The sequence below is a fragment of the Citrus sinensis genome, chromosome 5 (assembly GCF_022201045.2).
Source record: "Citrus sinensis cultivar Valencia sweet orange chromosome 5, DVS_A1.0, whole genome shotgun sequence".
NCBI classification, from domain to species: Eukaryota; Viridiplantae; Streptophyta; class Magnoliopsida; order Sapindales; family Rutaceae; genus Citrus; species Citrus sinensis.
The window spans coordinates 25,424,973-25,446,390 of record NC_068560.1 but is presented as its reverse complement, the minus strand read 5'-3'; the positions used below and the strand labels follow the sequence as shown (position 1 = coordinate 25,446,390).

Here is a 21,418-nt window from a genome sequence, read left to right as displayed (position 1 = left end):
AAACTCTACCACAACACCACCAACTACTACCCAAACGAAAGAAAAAAGAAGTTATCTATAAACTATCCGAGACCGAGGAGAGAGAAGTAATACCTGAAGTACTGCTCCAATCGGAGAAAGGCAAGGATGGGGGCTTCGTGCCGGAACTTCTTTGCCGGAGAAACAGAGACGTAGACGGAGACAGAGTGAATGGTGAATATGCCGTTCGAGAGGATTTGGCTTTCCAAATGAGGACGGACTCTTGGGTTGCCAGCATATAACTGCGCCGAATCCCGAGGATCTCGTAACCGTCGGTTTGAAATTCAAATGGAGGGGGGGATTTCTGCCACGTCACCTCGTCCGCAATTAAATGCGACATGACTCCTGGCAGCCTTTTCCAAACCCACGCGGGCGAGTACTATCGAGTTTCTACTGCTGGTCCACTACATTACCCAACACCAGAAACTGGGGGACCGGTGTTTGGGAGGGATACTGTTTGGGACAAATGCGTCGAAGGGACCAGGAATGACGAGCAGATATCTGATGGCGGAGTTCTGCGAACCGGTGTGTTCCGTTAAAGCCTGGCGCGTGGAAGAACAGGAGCAGAAACATCCTGCTCGTCCACGATGTTGTCGTCCGCGAGGCCAATTCCTATAAAAGGCATAAGGCCATTCCGGCTAGAGATCGAGAGGCGAGGAGACCCGGTCGACGGCAGTTGGCAAGACGTGCTCTCCAGCACGAGAATCTAGGCACAACAGCCACGCTTTCCCCAGAACCGCGACGTAACACGCAAGATCTCACAGAGCCATGACAGCCACACTTTCCCCAGAACCGTGGCGTAACACGCAAGGTCTCACAGAGCCATGGCAGCCACGCTTTCCCCTGAACCGTGGCGTAACACGCTAGATCCCATGTTTTGCCCATAACGCAGCAGTTGGAGTCCCATACCGTCTCGAAAAGAGCGGAAGACTGAGATTCAGAGGAAGCCTATAAAAAGGTAGCCAACGAAGGTAAAAGGGTTGGCATTCTTGAGAAAAGGGGAAAAAACCACAAGAAACGCCATAAGACCTGTGGCAAGCTTTTCCCGAACCTTCATATCTGACTTGAGCGTCGGAGGGTTTGCGCCGAGAAAACAACCGGCGTACTCTGACTTATCTGTGTACGCAGGGACCTCTGGAGAAGAAGCCTGGCGAGGAGACCTCCTGGTCGTGACGAAGTTGATCGAGCAGAGATCCTGATCGTAGAACGAGGAGAACCGGAATCTCGCATCAACATAAGACATTGATATTTTCGTAGTTGTTGGATCTAATTTTTTTAAGATAAAATAATATTTTTATCTAATTTAAATTAAAAATTGAGATAGGACTTTATGGGTGATTTTTTAAAAATACTGCTAGCTAATTGGGTCAAATTGTAAGTAACAATTAAAGAAGAATATACCCTCTTTTCACTAATTAATTAATATTCTTTCATTTTGATAGTTTAAAATTTTAAATGTTTAATAATATCTTTTCCCCCAATACAAATTTCATTTTATCAAAATATTTACCCAAAATTAACAATGATTAATTGATTAATTGTGTAGGTTTACCTGAAGCAGTTCATGGAGACGACTCTTGCAAAACCGACGCGGATTGCGTACCTAAATGTGCTCGCGAGCCGCATGGAAAACCCAAGTGCGTGGATGGATTTTGTAGCTGCGGCGATGAGCCACCAAAATGGATCCCTAATGAAAATCCATGATTATTATTATTATTATTTTAGAATAAAATAATGTGTTGGCATGAATGTAAAGTAAGCCAGGCACTTATTTATGGTTTTTTAATAAGAATAATTAATGTTGTTTGATTCGCAATAAGTTATATAACTAAATTTAGTAAGGCATGGGATTAATATTTCGCGGTCAATCGTTATTATTATGAACATTTACTAGTTTTATGTGGATATAAAATTGTTTTTAATTTGAAAAAAAAAACTCAAATCAACATTAGAGATCTCAATTCATGCTTTAATTGTCAAAGAAAAATGGGTGCTTATCAATCACTTTGATACAAAAGAAAGTTAAATAAAAGTTATTTTAATAAATGACTAAGGTTGTAAATAGTCCAATCTCTTTGATACACAGGAGTCGTGAATGCGTTTTACATCGGGGTGAATTCAATTCGAACAAAAATAGAGAATAAAGATTGGTGTATTTTTATTGGAGGCTAGTCTCATGACTTAAGCAGCATATATATGACACAGTTAATACAAACTACAAAGTATGGAGCAAGTTATTTAATTTTTTTTTTTGGAGCAAGTTATTTAATTAAGAAGTTGCATTATAATGAAACCTGTGACAACACTTTGACGTCAGCTATATAAAGGCAGCAAATGGAGCTGCTGGAAATGGACCGCAGGGAATTTTGAATTGAAGAGACAGCTCCCACATGCACTGGCCAAAATTTTTAACATTGCAATATACACGAGCACAATTGTTAACTTTAAGGCAAATTTCGAGGCAATGTCTGTCACTACAGTATTCTCCATAATCCACGTGTGGCTTCATCATCTCCTGCTCCAATACTTGGGAAGTTGTTGCATTGACAATTAATTAACATATTCTTATTATGGGATCTGCTACCTTACGTTTAACGTAAGGTATAATTTTTTTTACAGTAATAGATTTTATTGAGACCCATTTTTTAGCTATGTGAGAGTACTATACCTTACGTTTAACGTAAGGTAGGCAAACCCTCTTATTATTCAAATAGATATCATTTCAATTGTTTAATAGAGAGAAAGAGATATCCTTACAGAAGGAAAAAAATTAGCTAACAGGGCTACCAAGAAAGTTAATTTAAGGAGTGATTAATATTATATATATATATTGGGGAATGGATTATCTTATAGAAATTAAAACTGTGGAGATAGAGAAACATCATGTTGTATTTATAGTGAAAAAATAACGACCAAAATTTAACTCATCTTATTTGGCAAAATTAATAATTTCTCTCGTTGTGTTTTAAAATCTATCAAAAACTCCATGCACAATGACATAGGGCTGCGCATGAATTAGTTTGGTTTTTCGTCCAAACCAAACATAACTAATTTCAAATGAATTGAAATAAATAAATAAATTAATACAAACACTATAATACTGTATTTTTTTTTTCATTATTAAAAAGAAAAAAAAATTACCAGTTAACACCAATATATATATATATATATTAATTTTTGTGGAACACACTCTTGAGTTAAAATATTAATTTTTCTAAAAAAATTGATAATGTAATTTTTTACGATATTAATTTTTTAGACATACGTGAGCTTCCACAAAAATTAATATATATCTTTTTTGTTTTTATTTTATTTTATATATACCTAAGTTAGCACAAGGTGTTTACGGGAAAACAGTGCAATTTGGATTCAAGAATGGTTTCTAATTTATTCGAAGTTTGCAAGAAAATGGTCTGATTGCAATTTGACTGCGTTTTCCCTCTCTCAATTTTTTCTGTCCTTTCTTCATCGATTTCTTCTCCTTTTATAGCCGCTGTCCCACGTTTTCATTTACCCTTCATCCCCCCTTTCTCGGGTAGTGGTAGCCCCTCATGGGACTTTAACTGCTACATTGTGGGCAAACGTGAGATCTCGTGTCTCTCGCAACGGTTCTGGGAAAAGCGCAACTACCGTGATTCTGTGGGATCGTATTCCCGCTTTTTTGGGGAATTGGTGTCGGCTCGGTATATGATTCTAGTCGGTACATTACCCTGGCCGGTACTCGTCTCTGGTTGGCTCATGTTTATCCCCGTGTTCTGCTCATACCAATTGGCTGAGGTGATCTATGCCGGGGCGGAAGTAGTAGCATGACCGACCTGGTACTTTTATGTACTTAACACCAGTCCCTTAGTTTCTGGTCTGGCGAGTGAAATGAGTTAAGAGTAGAAACTGATAGTCAAATCTCACCAACCCGGGGAGCTTCTCATCTGGTCTTCTATTTACTAGGACGGACTTGAGATACCATTTTTATTCTGGAGAGATTCTGACCTGAGCATGGGCCTAAATGAGCATGTCCATTGCATATCTGGGCTTACATCTATCCTGGGCTCTTGTAATGGTTAGTGACATGGCATCTCTAGACTCTTCGTATTTGAAATTTGAAACGATGGGCTATCTGTCCTCAATATCCGGTGAGTGAGCTGGCATCCCCATCACTTAAATGCTTTCATTTTCCTCTTTTCATTTCAAATCCCTAGACTTACATCTTCATCGTTTTGTTATTCATCTCTCCGTCGTTAACTAACCCCCTCTCTGAACTTTGCTTACACTTCTCGTGTATGGAGTATCCACTTGCTGGGTTTTTTCTCTACCACGGCCGCGCCATCAGTGCTAGTTCAATCCAGGTATTGCTTTTAACTTCTCCTCTGGTTGTTGTTGATTGGGTTCTGTGTTGCCCTTTTTGTGTTCGTATACTCGAGTTTTCTCTGTTTTCTTTTGGGATTCCGGTATGTCAAATCGGAAGAGGAAGTTAATTGCTGATGAGAGTGACGAAGAAGTAGGGGATTCAGACCTTAACTTGTCCATACCCACTGATTTTTTACACCCCTCTAGTAGTGTAGGCCCCTCCCATGGTAGGGATACCCTTGAGTACCCACGCCCTTTGGCTGTTTCTCCCTCCCCCGAACTTGAGCTAGTAGGGAATAGAGGTGGACCTGCGTCGGGCTCTGGTGAGGACCATAGTTTCGGTGGGGTTGGGGTCCCCGAAGGAGTTGGTGATGGTGAGGGGAGCAGTTCCGGACCGAACGGACCCCCTCGGAGAAGGAACCTTGGTCATAGGGTAGAGGAGGGTTGAGTCTGCTGATCGCACGAAGGAGAAGCTGGCCGAGCTGAACAGACAGATTACGGAGCTAGAGGAGAAAGTTGCGGTTGCTGAGTCCACTTCCTCCAAACGTGAGGGTGAGTTGAGTGACCTGAAGTCCGATCTTCAGGCTACTCAAAGTGAAAGAGACACTCTGAAGACCGCCCTTGAGGGAGAGATCAAATCCCTGAATGAACAGCTGGTTGAGGAGAAAAGCAAATCCACTGACGTGAATGATCGGCTGGATGCCGAGTATAACTCCGGGGTTGCTTTCAGCTATAAGTGCATCATGTCTGTGCTTAAGGAAGAATACCCCGAGCTGGACATGAGCAAGCTGGAGGCTGGAGTGGAAAGATATATGGCTAAGGCCGGCCAGGGAGATAAGGAGCAGGTGGAGGCTCCTTTGGATGGGGTGCAGGAGGGGGAAGCTGGGGGACGTGCTTTCGAAGTGGGTCAAGGGTCCATGCCTCCTCCTCCCGGTATTGCTGATCTCCCACCTCTTGAGACTGCTGATCCTTCACCTCCCGAGATTGCTGATCCTTCGGCTGCTGGAGCCGTTGACTCTCCTAATCTTTAAGTCTATTTTTTGTATAAACTCGCATTTGTTTTGTAAACAATTGAACATTTATAAACTCGCATTTGTTTTGAGATTGCTAAGTACAAAAATAGCTGGTCACCTTCCCTCGGAGTTGATAATAACGGGGCATGGGCCAGATACTCATTCAGCTGCCCAAATGCCTCATCACATTCTGATGTCCACTCCATCTTTCTCCATTTCTTTATGGTTTGGAAGAAAGGATGGCATTTATCCGTGGCCCGCGAGATGAATCGGTTCAATGCTGCCACTTTTCCTGTAAGGCTCTGCACCTCCTTAACTGTTCGGGGGGATTTCATTTCTGTTATTGCCCGTATTTTCTCTGGGTTGGCCTCGATTCCTCGGTGGCTCACTAGGAATCCCAAATATTTGCCCGAGCTGACCCCAAATGCACATTTCTCCGGGTTTAGCTTCATTTCATACTTCCTCAGTAATTCAAAGGTTTCTTCCAAGTGTCTCACGTGATCCCTCGGTTCTCTGAACTTTTTGATCATATCATCCACATATACCTCCATAGTATGACCAATCAAGGGCTTGAAGATCTTGTTCACCAACCTTTGATAGGTAGCTCCTGCATTTTTCAGGCCAAAAGGCATCACCCTGTAGCAAAACAAACCCATGTTAGTTATAAAGGTGGTGTTTTCCAAGTCCTGTCCGTCTATGGGTATCTGGTTGTATCCTGAAAAGGCATCCATGAAGCTGAGCAGACTGTGACCCGCTGTTGAGTCCACCAATTGATCTATCTTTGGTAGGAGAAAACTGTCCTTCGGGCATGCCTTATTAAGATTTGTGAAATCCACACACATTCTCTATTTCCCGTTGGCCTTCTTTACCAGTACTACATTGGAAATCCACTCCGAGTACCTGGCCTCCCTTATAAACCCTGCTTCAACAGCTTCTCCACCTCGGCGTTTATGGCCTCGTACCTTTCCTGGTTAAAGCATCTCATCTTCTGTCTCACCGGCCTTGCCCCCTTCTTGATTGCCAACTTGTGGCAAGCTACCCCGCGATCAATTCCTGGCATATCCTCGTGAGACCAGGCGAATATATCTGCATGAGACTGTAGGCAATTTACCAGCTCGTCTTTTACTGCCCCAACTAATCATGATCCGATCTTCACCACTCTGCTCGGGTTGCTTTTGCTTACCGCAATTTCTTCCAGTTTCTCAACAGGCTCTTGGCGGCCCTTTTTAGACTCTCCTCGATTATCTAAAGAGGTAACCTGCAGTGTCTCCTTGGCCGCTGTAGCATAACAACTCCTTGCCATCCTCTGGTCGCCTTTTACTACACCAACCACTCCATTTACTCTGTATTTCAGTGCCAGATAATGCGTAGATACAACGCATTGGCTTATCCTCATGAAGGGTCTCCCCAGTATCATCTGGTAAGGCCTTCTTTCCTCTACCACGACAAAATTCAGCATCATCATTCTTTCAAACGGCTTTGTCCCCACCATAATTGAGAGTTCGATGATCCTTATGGGAGTTAGTCGTCCCCCTCCAAATCCCTTCAAGGATGTATTTGTCCGTTCCAATGTTAAGTCTGCAATTCCCATATCATCTAGGGCTGACTTAAACAAGATGTCAACCGAGCTGCCCGTGTGTACCAGTATCTGTCGCAATTCTGTACTAGCCACCATTGCCTTAATCACCAGTGCATCCTCATGAGGATATAAGATACCCTATTCATCGTCATCTGTTCACATAATGGGAACTTGCCGCAATTTTGCCTTCTTGGCTGCTAGCAAATTGAAAAGCACTTCTTTGCTAGTCATGGCGTATCTCCCGTAGTTCTTCCATGCTCTGTTCGAATCCCCGGCCAATGTTGGCCCTCCTGCTATCACACGGATGGTCGCCTGTTCACGTTCCAGACCTCTCTCAACTCCTTCATCCCGCATGTACTGTGATTCAATAACAGGGGATACTCCATCTACATACTCATCCAAGTATCGGTTCCTCACTAAATCCTCCACTTGAATCTTCAGGTCTTGACATTGGCTGATAGTGTGACCATGAGTGTCGTAGAATTTGCAGAATCTGCTCTTATCCCGTCGGTGAGCCGGTTTTGTTATAGGGGCTGGAGGATACAGCAGGCCTCGTCCTTCGATCCTCTCATACAATTCCCCCATGGAGATCTTCAATGGAGTGTACTGTCTATATGCCAAGCTCTGGTCTACCAGCTGAATTGCTCGGCTATCCTAAATGTCATCTCGGGCTGGTATAGTCGCTAGCTGATCTAGTCGTCCAGCCCTGGAACCATTTGCATGTAACGCTCTGGGAGTGTTGTGATAAGGGTGGGCAGCCATCTACCTGAATTCTCGTTGCCGCTCCGGGAACGAGGTGCGCGGAGGTTGGGCTCGGCTGTGTTGGAACTGTTGTGGTCTCTGAGCTATGGGGTAAGGGCGGGACCGAGCTAATATTCCGCCCATAACTGAGGATTCCCCAGCTCGCTTTCCCGATCCGCTCCCGTTTGGGGCTCTCCGTTCTTTTCGCCTCAGCTCTTCCAGCTGTTCACTCTTTATCCTTGCCAATTTCTCATCTTCGATTTCTATATCTCGCCTCGCCTGTTCGTACCCCACCGAATAATTCTGCACTAGGGAGCTTCTTAAGTTATACCACAATCGGCCGATTTTTACATCTTCTTTTAATCCTCTCAACGCCTGTGGGTGATTAAAAGCTCCCAAATCTAGCACGGCCCGATGATATCGCTTTACAAAATCCCGGAGGGACTCGTGCTCCTCCTGTTTTATCCCCATCAGTTCCATCATGTCGTCTTCTGGGGCTACTGCTTCTCGGAATTGTTCGGCCAACTCTTGGCACATCTGCTCGTACCCTTTTATACCTCATCGGGGCAGCTTGCGGTACCATTCTCGGGCTCGCCCCTCGAGTGTCAATGGGAACACCCCGCACCTTTGAGCTGGTGTCAACCCCTGCACCCCCGTCATGTCGTTGAAACGCTCAATATGCATCAGCGGGTCACTTCGACCGGAGTATTTGAGGTCGGGGAAGCGGAAATCTTTTGGGATTACTGTACCCATGATCTCGGTTGATAACGAAAATTCTTCATCCAGCATTATCCTCTAGCTCGGGGGCTTTCTCTTGCCCTGTATCTCCTCCATCACCTGCGTCAATTTGCGCACTTCCCCCTCCAATTCTACTGCACGGTCAGGATCACGTGTAGCAATCTGATCTCGTTCTAGCTCGGCATTGTGCAACCGCTGTCTGAACTCTCCTTTATCAATACTGCCCCCTCGGCCGTTGACTTCCAGTACCCGTCCGGGGAGAGGTTGGTCCCTCCCTTCATCTATTCGTTCTCCTGGAACCTGACCAATGCTTCTGTGGGGATGCACCCCATTAGGTTAGTCTGTCGGCGGAGGGATTTCCTCGACTCTACGCCTCCGGAGGCTGGGTTCTGCTCCAACATCATCTCTTCCCACGGGGGTTTCACAATCCCTTCTCCGCTCATCCCTCAGCTCGTACAGTATGGTTGCGAGAGTCTCCATTTGTTTCTCCATTCGCTCTAATCGATCTTGCATCATCCTCTCCCAGGCTTCATTTGCAATTTCCCGAAGAGTGATTGTCTCCCCAGCTTCGTTATCCTCCCTCAAAGCGTCCTTTCTTGGCACATCCATGTCTAATCGTTCGCTGTTTCTCCGGTAACTACTAATTCGGTGGTAGCTTTTTATTCAGCTCCCCACAGACGGCGCCAAAATGTTGATGCTTAAATCTGTTCGCCTTTTTACCGACCAGATTCTTTAAATCTGCTCACCTTTGGACCGACCAGATTCTTTCACCAACGTTTGTGTTATTAACTGTTGCTCGAACCACTTGGATTGGAATCGCCCTCCTTTCTCTCACTAGACCTGCGTTCACCAAAAACGGATCAGAGACGCCGTTGATTTTGCCGGCGTAAACCCTTCGATGCCTAAGTTAGCACAAGGTGTTTACGGGAAAACAGTGCAATTTGGATTCAAGAATGGTTTCTAATTTATTCGAAGTTTGTAAGAAAATGGCCTGATTGCAATTTGGCTGTGTTTTCTCTCTCTCAATTTTTTCTGTCATTTCTTCATCGATTTCTTCTCTTTTTATAGCCGTTGTCCCACGTTTTCATTTACCCTTCATCCCCCCTTTCTCGGGTAGTTTTAGCCCCTCATGGGACTTTAACTGCTACATTGTGGGCAAACGTGGGATCTCGCGTCTCCCGCAACGGTTCTGGGAAAAGCGCAACTACCGTGATTCTGTGGGATCGTGTTCCTGCTTTTTTGGGGAATTGGTGTCGGCTCGGTATATGATTATGGCCGGTACATTACCCTGGCCGGTACTCGTCTCTGGTTGGCTCATGTTTATCCCCGTGTTCTGTTCATACCAATTGGCTGAGATGATCCATGCCGGGGCGGAAGTAGTAGCATGGCCGACCTGATGCTTTTATGTACTTAACAGCCACCTTAGTCTTATTGCAGATTTAGTTATATGCCAAATTTATAGGTATCTAATTTAAAAAGGAGTAATACTAGATACCTCAAATCTTATTTTTTTAAAAAATATCTTACATAATTTGATTAATAATATGGATATTCGCACATAATGCATGAGTTTTTATTATTTAAAAAATCAATATTTTCTTATAACATGGTTTGAGCTACTTAGTACTATCCATCTATTTAATAATTTAAACACAAAAAATTCTGTCTTTTGTGAGTTAATCCCTCACAAATTGCAGTAAGTTCCTTGATATCTCTTTCATTTACATTTTTTTCTCCAATATAATGAAAAATTACAGTGAGCTCCTTACTCTATTTGAACCCCTACAATCACTCTTGGAAGTTCAAATCGGTTTTTATCTGAAATTTTATATTCCTAAACTATCCTCATGTAAATTTAGGATCCGTTTGGGTATGGGGTTGTGACTCCACAACTCAGCTAGTGTTTTTTTTTTAATTTTATAATTTTTATAATAATTATTAAATATTAAAGTTTGTGTAAAATTTATTATTTGTCCTAATTTATAAGTTTTTATTTAACAAATTTAACTTTTATCTCACAACAGCTGTAGATTAAAACCCACAACATCTCATTACAAAATAGGCCCTTTTTAACCTTAGCTTCTTCATAAAATTTATCATTTTCTGTATTAAAATTTTCAGTAAAATTAAATTTTCCATTTATTGAAAGACAATATAAACATATATAATTTTATCCACAATATATTTTCTTCAAAGATTAAAAACAAAGGGCTATCTTGAATTTGACTAGAAATTATAGGGATCCCAATAAAAGGATTCTCATCATGAATCCGTAACTAAAAAGCTATACCTAAATCTTTAATCAAACTGAAGTTTTTAATTTTAATACCCAAGCCAAGCCTACAACCCCATCAAATTACAAGATTAATAAGGTTTTATGGCTTCATTGCAACTGCAAATAACAGACACATCACAATTAATTTTGCAAAAGCTTCAAAGTGGCGTTACTAGGACACGAACTTAAATTTAAAAAGTTTATTCAACTAAGAAAAATTTATAATGAGTTTACGATGAGAAACTTTGGTTAATCTTGAAAATAATTATTTTAAAGCAAAACTAAAGAAATTTATGAGGTATAAATTTCTGGTAAAAAAAATTTACATATCTCTTAGAAAATAATTATTTTTAAGCAACACTAAAAATTGAGGTAGAAAAGATCAATATGGGGTATTTTTTGAATTATGTAGGTGGTTTAGCGGAAAATTGAAATTTTAAAATTTTATTGATAGGTGCTAGGAGGAACAAAGTATTAAAAGTATTTTATAAAAAATATTTTTATAAGTTCAAATAATTTTACCCTTTACTTTTTAGTTTCCACTCATTTTAACTTGAAAGACTAAAATATCCACTAATTTTATTTTATTTTTTAATCATTAATCTTTTCTTTTCTCTCTCTCTCTTTCTTCTCTCTCTTATTTCCTCCCCACCTTCCTCCGTTTTCTCACTTCCCATCTCCCAAACACCCATTATAAAATAGATTTTTTAGATATTTTTAATTTTGGGGAATTATATTTTGCACATGATTAAATAAATTTACTTTTAAATATTCATTTTCATATAATCATTTTAAGTTAAAGAAAAAAGAATTGTGTACAATCATTGCTAGTTTTATTGCATAGTTACAAATAAATTGCTCAAAATTTCTACTTGAAGCAATGAATCTTTTGGCAGATTCCAAGCATAAAGAATTTAAAGCCATAATTTATAGGTGTCATAAGACATATGATATGATTAGAACTAAAAGAAGAAATACATTTTTAGCGCCAACTGTGATGGTGATCAATCATTTCCAACCTTAGTTCTGATAAGGGTATAATTAAAATTTATACGATCAAAGTGGTCAATGGTTAAACAAATAAAAAAAAATCTAATGAATGAGAATGGACTAATCACTTTTCAAAATATTGAGAATGGAGTAGCAGATGTTCATTTATTTGGTGTGTAGTCAAATTTATCATATATTAAATTGTGATTATTAACTAATAAATAGATCTCTTATATATATATATGTGTGTGTGTGTGTGTGTGTGTGTGTGTGTACATATGTATGTAGGTGTAGATATATATGTATCAATGCAAATTTAAAAGTAAGTTATTAAAAAAAGTCAAATTAAGTAATGGACTTAAGTGTAAAAACTTAAAATAATATGGAGTTAATGTCAAATATTGAAACTTTGTCACTTTAGACGTGCAACCAAATAGTAGGGAATGTGGAGTGAATAACCCTTTGAATCGATCTAAGTCATTAAACTATTTTTATATTAAATCTAAGAAAATGAAAAACAATGGGGTATGGTGTCAAAAGGGCACCATAGCTGAATCCTATAAATAGAGGGTGTATATTACATTGCATTGCATTAAAACACTGTTTTAATGTTAACCATGTTTGATTATGATTTCTAGATGCATTGCATTAAAAAGGTGGCTAATGCAATGAAAGTGGCATAAAATAAACTCATGCAGGAAGGTGGGCTTTAGGCAGTATTTCATAAAATATTGTTTATATTTTAAATATAATCATGTAACTTTTTATCCAATAAATTATAATAAATTTAAATAGTAATTTATATTTAAATAAAAATTAATTCAAATAATAATATTAAAATATTAATAAACCTAAGTATTTAATAAATAAATTATAATAGATTGTTTTATTTTAATTACAAAAAATCATTTTAATAATATATAAAAAGTTTACTTTGAATATAAAAATCATTTTATATAAAAAATCATTTTACTTTAAATATATAAAAAGTATTTTAATTTTATTTAATCATTTATTGTTGAGTGAAATATATACTAAATTTAAATTAAACAATTATATTCGACATTAATGATTAAAAATAAATATAATTTAATATTATTTTGTTTTATAATATAATATGATGTATTTTATATTATATAATCATATGATGTTATATTTTTACAACATAATATTAAGTTATATTATATTATGATAAAAAATGTATAGAAATAAATTATATTATAACATAATATCAATAATAATATAAATAATAAAATAACATTTTATTATTTAGTAATAGTATGCATTTTTGTATTATAAAAATTAATATATGAAGGTAATTATTTAATAATAATTTAAAACTAATAATAAAATCTAAGATATCAATTAATTTCAATAATATTAATTTATTTTTTAATATTAATATAAAATCATATCCTTTCATATAATAAAGTCCATACTATACTAGGCATTATTACTTAATGTAATATACTTGATATAATGTAGTGCAATATATTGTGCCAAACGTACCCACCCATAAATAATTATCAAAAACTATCAATTTAATATTTTATACAATGCAGGCATTCCCACTAGATTATTTTCAGCTAATTAATACATTATGATTCACAATTTTTAGTCATTTTAGCAAAGGTGGTCACCGTGGATGCTTTTTTTCTTTTGGTTTAAAAACGCTTACTCTCTAAACCTAAAAGTTCTTACTTCTTAAATGAAATAATTGAGAAAAAAAAATGGACATATCACAACTGAACAAGGCGGAGAATAAATTTCCCTCACTTTTTATTATATTGTAATTAACATGCACAGTACATAGAAACGTTTATTTGATTTCCTTACAGCTACGGAGAAAATGAATTCTTATTCCAAAGTTGTGATCAACTCTCAATTTTGAATTGTAATAGAGCATGGTTCACACTGACAGAACCCGTCTACGCATCGGCCAACATTGCATGGGCACTTAGCACAGTCATCGCTAACAGTGCATGGTATTGACCCTACATCCTGCTTGGCCTCATTCGTCATTTCCCTTGCTTCGGTTCCATGTCCTAAACCTGAACATTACATTACATTACATTTACTTATGAGTGACACCCTTTTTGATAAGAGGCCCGATATAATAAGAATTGTACTAAAAAAAAACAGAAAAATATAAAATTAACACACATAATTTGAGTGCGTGTTTTTCTTAGCTTTTAATTTTGGTCCTTCAATAAAGTAAGAGATTATCACTTGCTGTAAATTTTCACTTTTTAAATATACAATGTTTGCATCATGAATTTGGAAACATAAGTACAATGCTGTATTACATGCCCCTAAATCACAAAAATATGTGAATAAAGAGAATCTTACATGAAGCAGTAGCGATAAGGACCAGCAAGAAGGTTAATCTGAGCACGGCTTTCTCCATATTTACTGTCTTGAGAGATAAATTCAGCTATGAACTAATGTGATGTAATTGTAAATATCTTTTGTGCAATGAAGTTTAGGACATAGGGGGGCTCAATTTATAGGGATAGACACCATCAATACCAATGATGAACGAATCTGTTCTTAACAAAAACAGTGAATTAGTATTCCAATTGTGTTCAATTTCCTTGTTAAATATAGATATGGTGATGTTATTTCAGATACTTACATTAAAATTGATAACCAATTTAAGGAAGAAAAACATTGAAATCATCCATATATACTTTGCATTTCTTTGTTGCTAGTTTCCTTTTTTCATCATGACCCATTTTTGTTGAGTAGTAATAGACATCCCAAATATTTTAATCTGAATTTCATTCTAAATGATGTGTCATTCATTTAGTGGTTGATGGTTCTTGTAAAATTTAAGTGAATTAATTGTATTATCTCACTAACTAATTGATAAATGCTACATCATTTGTGAAAGTTTTTTAGGATAAAAAATTTAAGATGTATAGCACAACTCATTTTTGCCTAGCCAATTCTTTGATTTAGACATATTGATTACTAAACTTGGCTTTGCTAGTGATAAATCCAAATTCATCCAAAAGATATGTATGGTGATTTTATGGTGGATTACATTCCATATTCGTACCCTTTATGGTGGATTACATTCCATATTCGTACCCAATCTGAAAAACCATAGGACACATAAATTATATTTCCTCAACTTTATTTCCTTTTTGTTTTTCAGTCTTTATTTTATTAATGATTAAAAATTAAAATCACCCTTGGAAGGCATCGTCTCAGTAGTAGTACTAATAATAATAATAATCGTAATAATTAATAAATAAATAAATAAATAAATAAATCATTATTATTTTTTAAGTCATATTTAGAATTTAGAAACATGAAAGCTCCATTACTGATGATATTTACCGAAAAAAAAAATTACCTTAAAAAATTTGCCAAAAATCAATGACAAACAAGGGTTTGGCTTTCCGTAAAAGTGTGCATCCAGGCGAAAACTAATAAAGAAATATTATAAAATATATAACCATATATAATTCAGCAAGGGTGGGACTAATTTATCTCCCACATCTTATTATATTAACATTGCACCATGCAAATTAGATCCATGGAAGCATCCGTGCAATCCCTCGGAGCTTTCGGGAAAGCGAAATCTTATTGAAAAGTTTCTCAACTTTAAGGTTTTGAGACTCAACAAAAAAGCCAATCGCACTGACAATTACAATAATAATCAACGCAAGTGCCGGTTTCCCAAAAATGACAAACCGGATTACAATCGTATGAGGTTACACATCTCAATCCCGGATCTTTCTCCTCCTTGGCCTCGGTTCCATATCCTAAACCTACATGTGCATTATATTTACATTTATGCTGTTAGCGACATAATCGATTTAATTTCGGAGCAGAAAGGCAGTTTTTAAAGAAAAAAAGCGGTTTCAATTGTTTAGTCAAAAAGTCTTCAGAAAAAAAGAAATATATATGTATAGATATAAGATATAGATTCTTACATGAAGCAGTAGCAATCAGGACTACTACCAGGAAAATTAGCTTGAGCAAAGCTTTCTTCATTGTCTTGATTAAGGGATAAATTTAGTAATTAATGAACTATTGTAATTGTAAATCTGTTTCATGTAATGGAGTTTTAGAACACACACACATATATATATATATGGCGCAATTTGTAGGGGAATGTGATGGATTTGAGAGGTTTTAAAACTTTATTTGATGATTTAGTATTGGAGTTACATTCTTAAAATTAAATACACATGTACGATAAACCCCTTGGTGGTTACAATTTCTTGAAAATTTCCATTAATCCTTTAATAAAATAAATTAAATGCAATAGGAGGTACAAAGTAATCAAATTTTGAGTTGTGATTTCAATTGAAGATTTTGGTAACTTAATACCATGAATCTATGACTACTATTATAAAAGCATTAGGAACCACTCAATTACTGTAGGGCAGTGGTTATGGTGGAGTTGCTGCACTGATGATGACCGTCAGATTGGAGCAGTAAATACAGATGTAATATTTATCTCTATGATCGTACGGTCATCAACAGTGCTCCATCGTAGAAGATTTCCAACATAGACGGACCCTTACTGTAAATTACTTTCCCTGGGCAGAGGGATTGTTGACTTTCTTCAAAATAATAGATCTTGTAGATACTAATGGGTCTAGATACGGTGGAGATGCTCTACCGTAAAACACTCACTCCTCCATAATTACACGATCAAAGTTATAACATATTATTTTTTACTATTTATCACTTTGATCGTGTGATTATGAAGAAGTGCTCCACGGTGGAACATCTCCAACATAGCTATTGCCGATACTAATTTATATTTTTCTCACTTTTATATGATTTTATATTCATTCTTTCGAAAGAATTTAGGATCATAGGGGGTGTTTAAAGTTTAAATTGATTTTTTAACCTTATTTCTTTAGGATTTAAATTGAACTCGAATGGCTAACTACCTATAGAATGCTATTTTTGGGGGGTGAGGGAAGGAGTCCAACGTAGAGGAAAATAGAAGATAGATAGCCAAATTCTCGAGAAGAGGGATTATATCAAAACCATCCAAGCAAAATACACCACAAAGTTTTCGCTTTCTTATTCAAGGTAACAGTCTCATCAAGTCACTCTCAAGCATATGGAATAAACTTTATTCAAATCATATAATGTACTTATTAATATGAAAGAAGACCGATGACTCCTGCAAAGATAAATAAATTATTAATTAATGATTAATAATCATTATAGTTCAAAAGCACATATGTACATCGATCTATCTAAAATCAAAAGTCAACATCACGCACAAAAAATTATTGGGAACATTAGAAGCACATCTCAAACAAAGTGAAAGAAAGGGTACTTGAAGAGGAGCTCAACTCGTGAAAATTAATCAACCCTGATTTTATTCGATTCTTATTAGATAAAAATCTATATGATCCTCCAATTTATTTAAATTATAAATATGTAAATGTCACATTTATTTTTTTTAGTATCTAAATATAAGTGCTACCTTATTTGTTTTTATAAATAAATTTTTTTAGATGTTTATTTGACATTTATATCCTTGTAAATAAAAAAAAGGGATTATGCTTTATAATTTAGGAAATAACTATATTTCATAGAGACTTTTTTAGAATATTATATTCACTTTTTATTCAAACTTTTTCACATTCAGATACAAACCACAAAAGTTTATATTTTTCCTATTTAGTTGTAAATGTCGGAAAATAAGACATAATTTATAAAAAAAAATTAATATACTTGTGAAATTAATAAAATTTCAAACTTTAAACATTTAATGGACAAGCCCTTATTCTAGTTTATACTTACCGCAAGCTATTCTTTCGCCAGCATGTCCTGTGGATTTGCTGTCGTTATGGCCACCTGACATGGAAGAACATTTGTAATATGATATCCAAATTGAAGACTAAACTGTGGATTTCAGACTAAGATAGCATTTGTTCTTTTTGTCTGAAATCTGAATGGATTTAAATTTGTCTGAGGTTTGAATAGGTTTAAATACATATATCTAAATAATATGTTTATTTTTATTTTTCTGATATCTGAATGTAAATGTTTAGTTTTTTTTTTTAAATAAAACATTTGAAATATGATGTTTTGACATATATAACCTCATGACTATTTATAATACTTATATTTTATTCATCAAACACATGACAAGTTATAAACAAATTATGTGATTAGTAAAAGAAATTTGATAATGTTTACTTGAACAAAGCATGCAAAATAAAATGTATATCCAACACATGTAATTTTTTACATTAATATAGGATACTTATAATGCTATTTTCTAGTATATTATATTAGTATTTTTCTTTTTAATTAAATAAGCCAATCAAAAGTTGTTTAACTGTTTGAATTAAAATTAATGTATTAAATAAAATTATAAATCTATTATAAAAATAGTAAATGTAAATACAAAGAGATGGACCTATATATTTTAAGACACACTCACCTAAAGTTCTTTTATGTTAAAATTCTCATTAACAAAAAATAGAAAAAAAGACTAATAGTTGAATACACACAAATAATAAAAAAGGGGTAAATAAAAAAAATAAAAGAATAATTTATATAATAGAAAATAAATTTATTTTATAAGGGTATTAATGAGAGAGAACATTAAAGTTTCATTAAAGTCAGAATATTTAATTTTTTCTATTCAGACCTAAGTATTTTATAATCAGACGCTAATGATAGAAAATAAGTAAATTAAAAATGAAAAATATCTAAAAATTAGTAAAATTTAGACTTAAGATAAAAAAGAAACAATTCCTAACTTGAAGAACGAATCTATACTAAGGAATTGATTGGGATTCATGGGGGATCCATGTTAGACAATTTCTTATTGTTGGTTTAGTGCTAAGAACAAGCTCAATCCTGATCTGATTCCAAAACTTTTAACGCAACTTGATGATCGGATAACTCTCAGTGCATGTATTGCGTGCGCTTAGCCCACTATACTGTATGAATTGAAGTGGTAAACTAATATATCAAATTGTGTGTATGTAATCTTACCCCTGCCAAAGTCATCTTGATCTTTGTGTATCACGATAGCCCTTCCAATAATGGAATGTGGCCCTGTAAGACGAATCTGCATATGAATAAATTAAAACAGTGAAGAGCCGAACTTCACTGGAGCCGGGTCCACGACTAAATACAAAGGAGATGAAACATTACCTTATTGTCTAAAAAATGGCTCAAATAAGCATTACCTGAACCAAATCGATAAATATTACTTTCCATAAAATAAGTAATTAATAGAATGAATACTACTATAATTGAAACGGTCAACACGAACACATACCGTAAACATCAACAATGAGATTTCCTAAATCGCCAGCATGACGATGCTCGTCTTCTTTGCTACCATGTAACATGTTATGAGGATTAAAATGACTCCCTGCATGAAGACATTGGAATGGTGAAAATTAATGGACTGAATTAAAAATTTATCAATACCTATGTATGGTTTACAATTAAGTACTTATTTTTTTAAAAAAATTCAAAATAAAACCAAAATCCTGGTTCCAACACTGATAAACAGGTTTACGAATCCCCGATTCCTCCTCAATTTATATGTTATGGTCATACCAGCTGAATTGCATTCGTGTCTTGTGTCCCCCGCGGCGTGAACATGAAATCCGTGATGACCAGGCGGAAGGCCATGGAGGTATCCATTTAAAATTGTTGGACCTAGACAAGAGAAAATGATAATAATAATAATAATAATAACAACAACACAAACAAATAAACAAAAAAGAATAGTTTAGACATGAGGAAAACGCGCAATAAGTTTCAGAACTAACTAATTAATTAGTGATTAAGTTACCATGATCTCCATCCTGAAAAAAAAAGATGCTTCCCTTGGGACCCCCCTCTCTGCCAGTAATAACGGCAATTGCATTCACCTTATTGCCATGTGGTCTGAGCAATACAAATATATATTGGAGGAACGAGTGGAAAGGAAAAAAAAAAAAATCAGTTCGAGGCATGAGCTTTGAATTAAACATATAAATCAGACAGATTATTTCTCCCTCAAATCTTGAGTAGCAATTTATATATATATATATATATATATATCCAGTATGTGTATAAACTCACACTCCTGTTGATTTGGTTGAATTGACAAAACCTGCATGCATGCAGCAGCCATGAATTAACACTCAACTGTATCTTATTACTAACTGACTCACGAACTATAATTGTTATGTTTCAAATAGAAATTCAAGATCCTTACAGAATAAAACTGCTACCAATAAAGTTAACTTGAGTGAAGCTGCTTTCTCCATTATCAAATAGAAATGAGAGTAAGTGAGAGATATTGATGTTTTTATTTCTCTCCCTTCTAGATATACCCAATGGGCACAAGTGCTCAATTAATGCTATGTTGATGGCTATTGTCTAGCTATAAGTCCGGCCAATTTTTTAAGTCAAGGAACCCTGCCCATATGTATATAGGACAATAATTCATCAATTGTCTTATGAAAGATAAATTTAATTTAGGTGGTCTCTGGAGTCTCTTAATTAGCTTTTACTATTTTATTCTTTTTAAAACTCTCTTTATTAGATACTGCGATAATCAGAAAGTATAAATTTATTTATAATATGGCCTTCAGGTTTCTTTTGTGTGTGTGTGTCTATATATATATATAGTAGTTTTCAAGTTCAGAATCTTAAAGTGCGGGAAAAGTTCGGGAAAACTTTAAAACCGTAGAATTTTAAAGGATTAAAATTTAAAGGGCTTAAACCTCACGGTTTATGCGTTTTCCCGGACGATCCCGCACTTTAAAATTTTGGATATATATTAAAGTTCAGAAAAATTATTAAGCCGTGTGGTTTAATAGTATTATGCAATTATACTATTAAACCTTACAACTTAATAGATTTCACGGACATTACACTATTAAGTTGTATGGTTTAATAACTTTATCGAAATTTAACAAAGTGTAAGATACTAGATTAAAATATTTTCACATATATATAATTTTTAAGTGCGTATGTCTATTATTCTACCACATCATAAAATTACAATGCTGTGAAAAACAGTTGTGCGAAAATTCATTTAAGCACTGTAACGTGTGCATCCCTATTTTATAAAGAACTTTATTTATAGGAGACCAACTTTGTTAATTTCTCCTTTTACTTTAGTGTATCCATAATCCAATATTTAATTTCAACAAAACAAAATTGTTTCATCGGAGACGGCTGAAAATACTCATCCATCATCGAACATTTATGAGGAAGCATTTCACAAGCTTTCATTATGATTTGTCGTGTGACAAAGGAAACATATCACAAGCTTAATTAATTATAAGCCTTAACACCAACAAAGTAACCATAAAGAGACCACCTAACATCCCGTAGACATTATATTAAAAAAAAAAAATCAAGTCATTTATTATAGCCAACAAAAAGGGGAAAGAAGAAGCACGAAAAAGGAAAAAAAAATTAAATACTAAACTAATGCACTCTGTAGTGTCATCGATCGTCCTTGCGGCGGCGGCCAACAAACGTTACCTAAGAAAACCTTTGCCTCATTATTCTAAGCCCTCTAAATTTCTTCTTGTTTACTTTATTTGTATAAACACATCATTACTTTGATTTAGATCCATACACATTATCGAAACCCGCGTAGAAGAAGTATCCAACTCTCCTTACACTCATGTTTAGATAGGGTCATAGGGGTCCACCCAAAATAAAAAGAAGAGGATCAGATTAGGGATGGCAATGGGGCAGATATGGGTT

At 35.8% G+C, this 21,418-nt stretch overlaps 1 protein-coding gene and 1 long non-coding RNA gene across 2 annotated transcripts; both read right to left on the bottom strand.

Moving 5' to 3' along the window:
• Nucleotides 1–13,470: 13,470 nt before the first annotated feature.
• Nucleotides 13,471–14,161, bottom strand: LOC127902732 (uncharacterized). Its single transcript, XR_008055301.1, has 2 exons — nucleotides 14,048–14,161; nucleotides 13,471–13,749 (listed from the first exon to the last, which is right to left on the bottom strand). It is a non-coding gene; the product is annotated as an uncharacterized LOC127902732 (long non-coding RNA).
• A 2,566-nt stretch (nucleotides 14,162–16,727) lies between these two features.
• LOC112497487 (superoxide dismutase [Cu-Zn] 4AP-like) lies at nucleotides 16,728–20,068 on the bottom strand. Its single transcript, XM_025095790.2, has 9 exons — nucleotides 19,911–20,068; nucleotides 19,775–19,805; nucleotides 19,503–19,597; nucleotides 19,265–19,366; nucleotides 18,978–19,073; nucleotides 18,851–18,885; nucleotides 18,689–18,764; nucleotides 17,483–17,536; nucleotides 16,728–16,853 (listed from the first exon to the last, which is right to left on the bottom strand). Exons 1-9 carry the CDS (start codon nucleotides 19,960–19,962, stop codon nucleotides 16,828–16,830), a joined length of 567 nt encoding a protein of 188 aa, XP_024951558.2. The 5' UTR covers nucleotides 19,963–20,068; the 3' UTR covers nucleotides 16,728–16,827.
• Nucleotides 20,069–21,418: the final 1,350 nt, after the last annotated feature.

Bases quoted from the DNA above. Each gene is read 5' to 3' on its own strand.
- LOC112497487 (XM_025095790.2), bottom strand. From the start codon at position 19,962: ATGGAGAAAGCAGCTTCACTCAAGTTAACTTTATTGGTAGCAGTTTTA. The intron at 19,806-19,910 runs GTAAGGATCTTG...GCATGCATGCAG, and splicing joins ATTGGTAGCAGTTTTATTCT to GTTTTGTCAATTCAACCAAA. The intron at 17,537-18,688 runs GTAAGATTACAT...CTTCCATGTCAG, and splicing joins TCAAGATGACTTTGGCAGGG to GTGGCCATAACGACAGCAAA.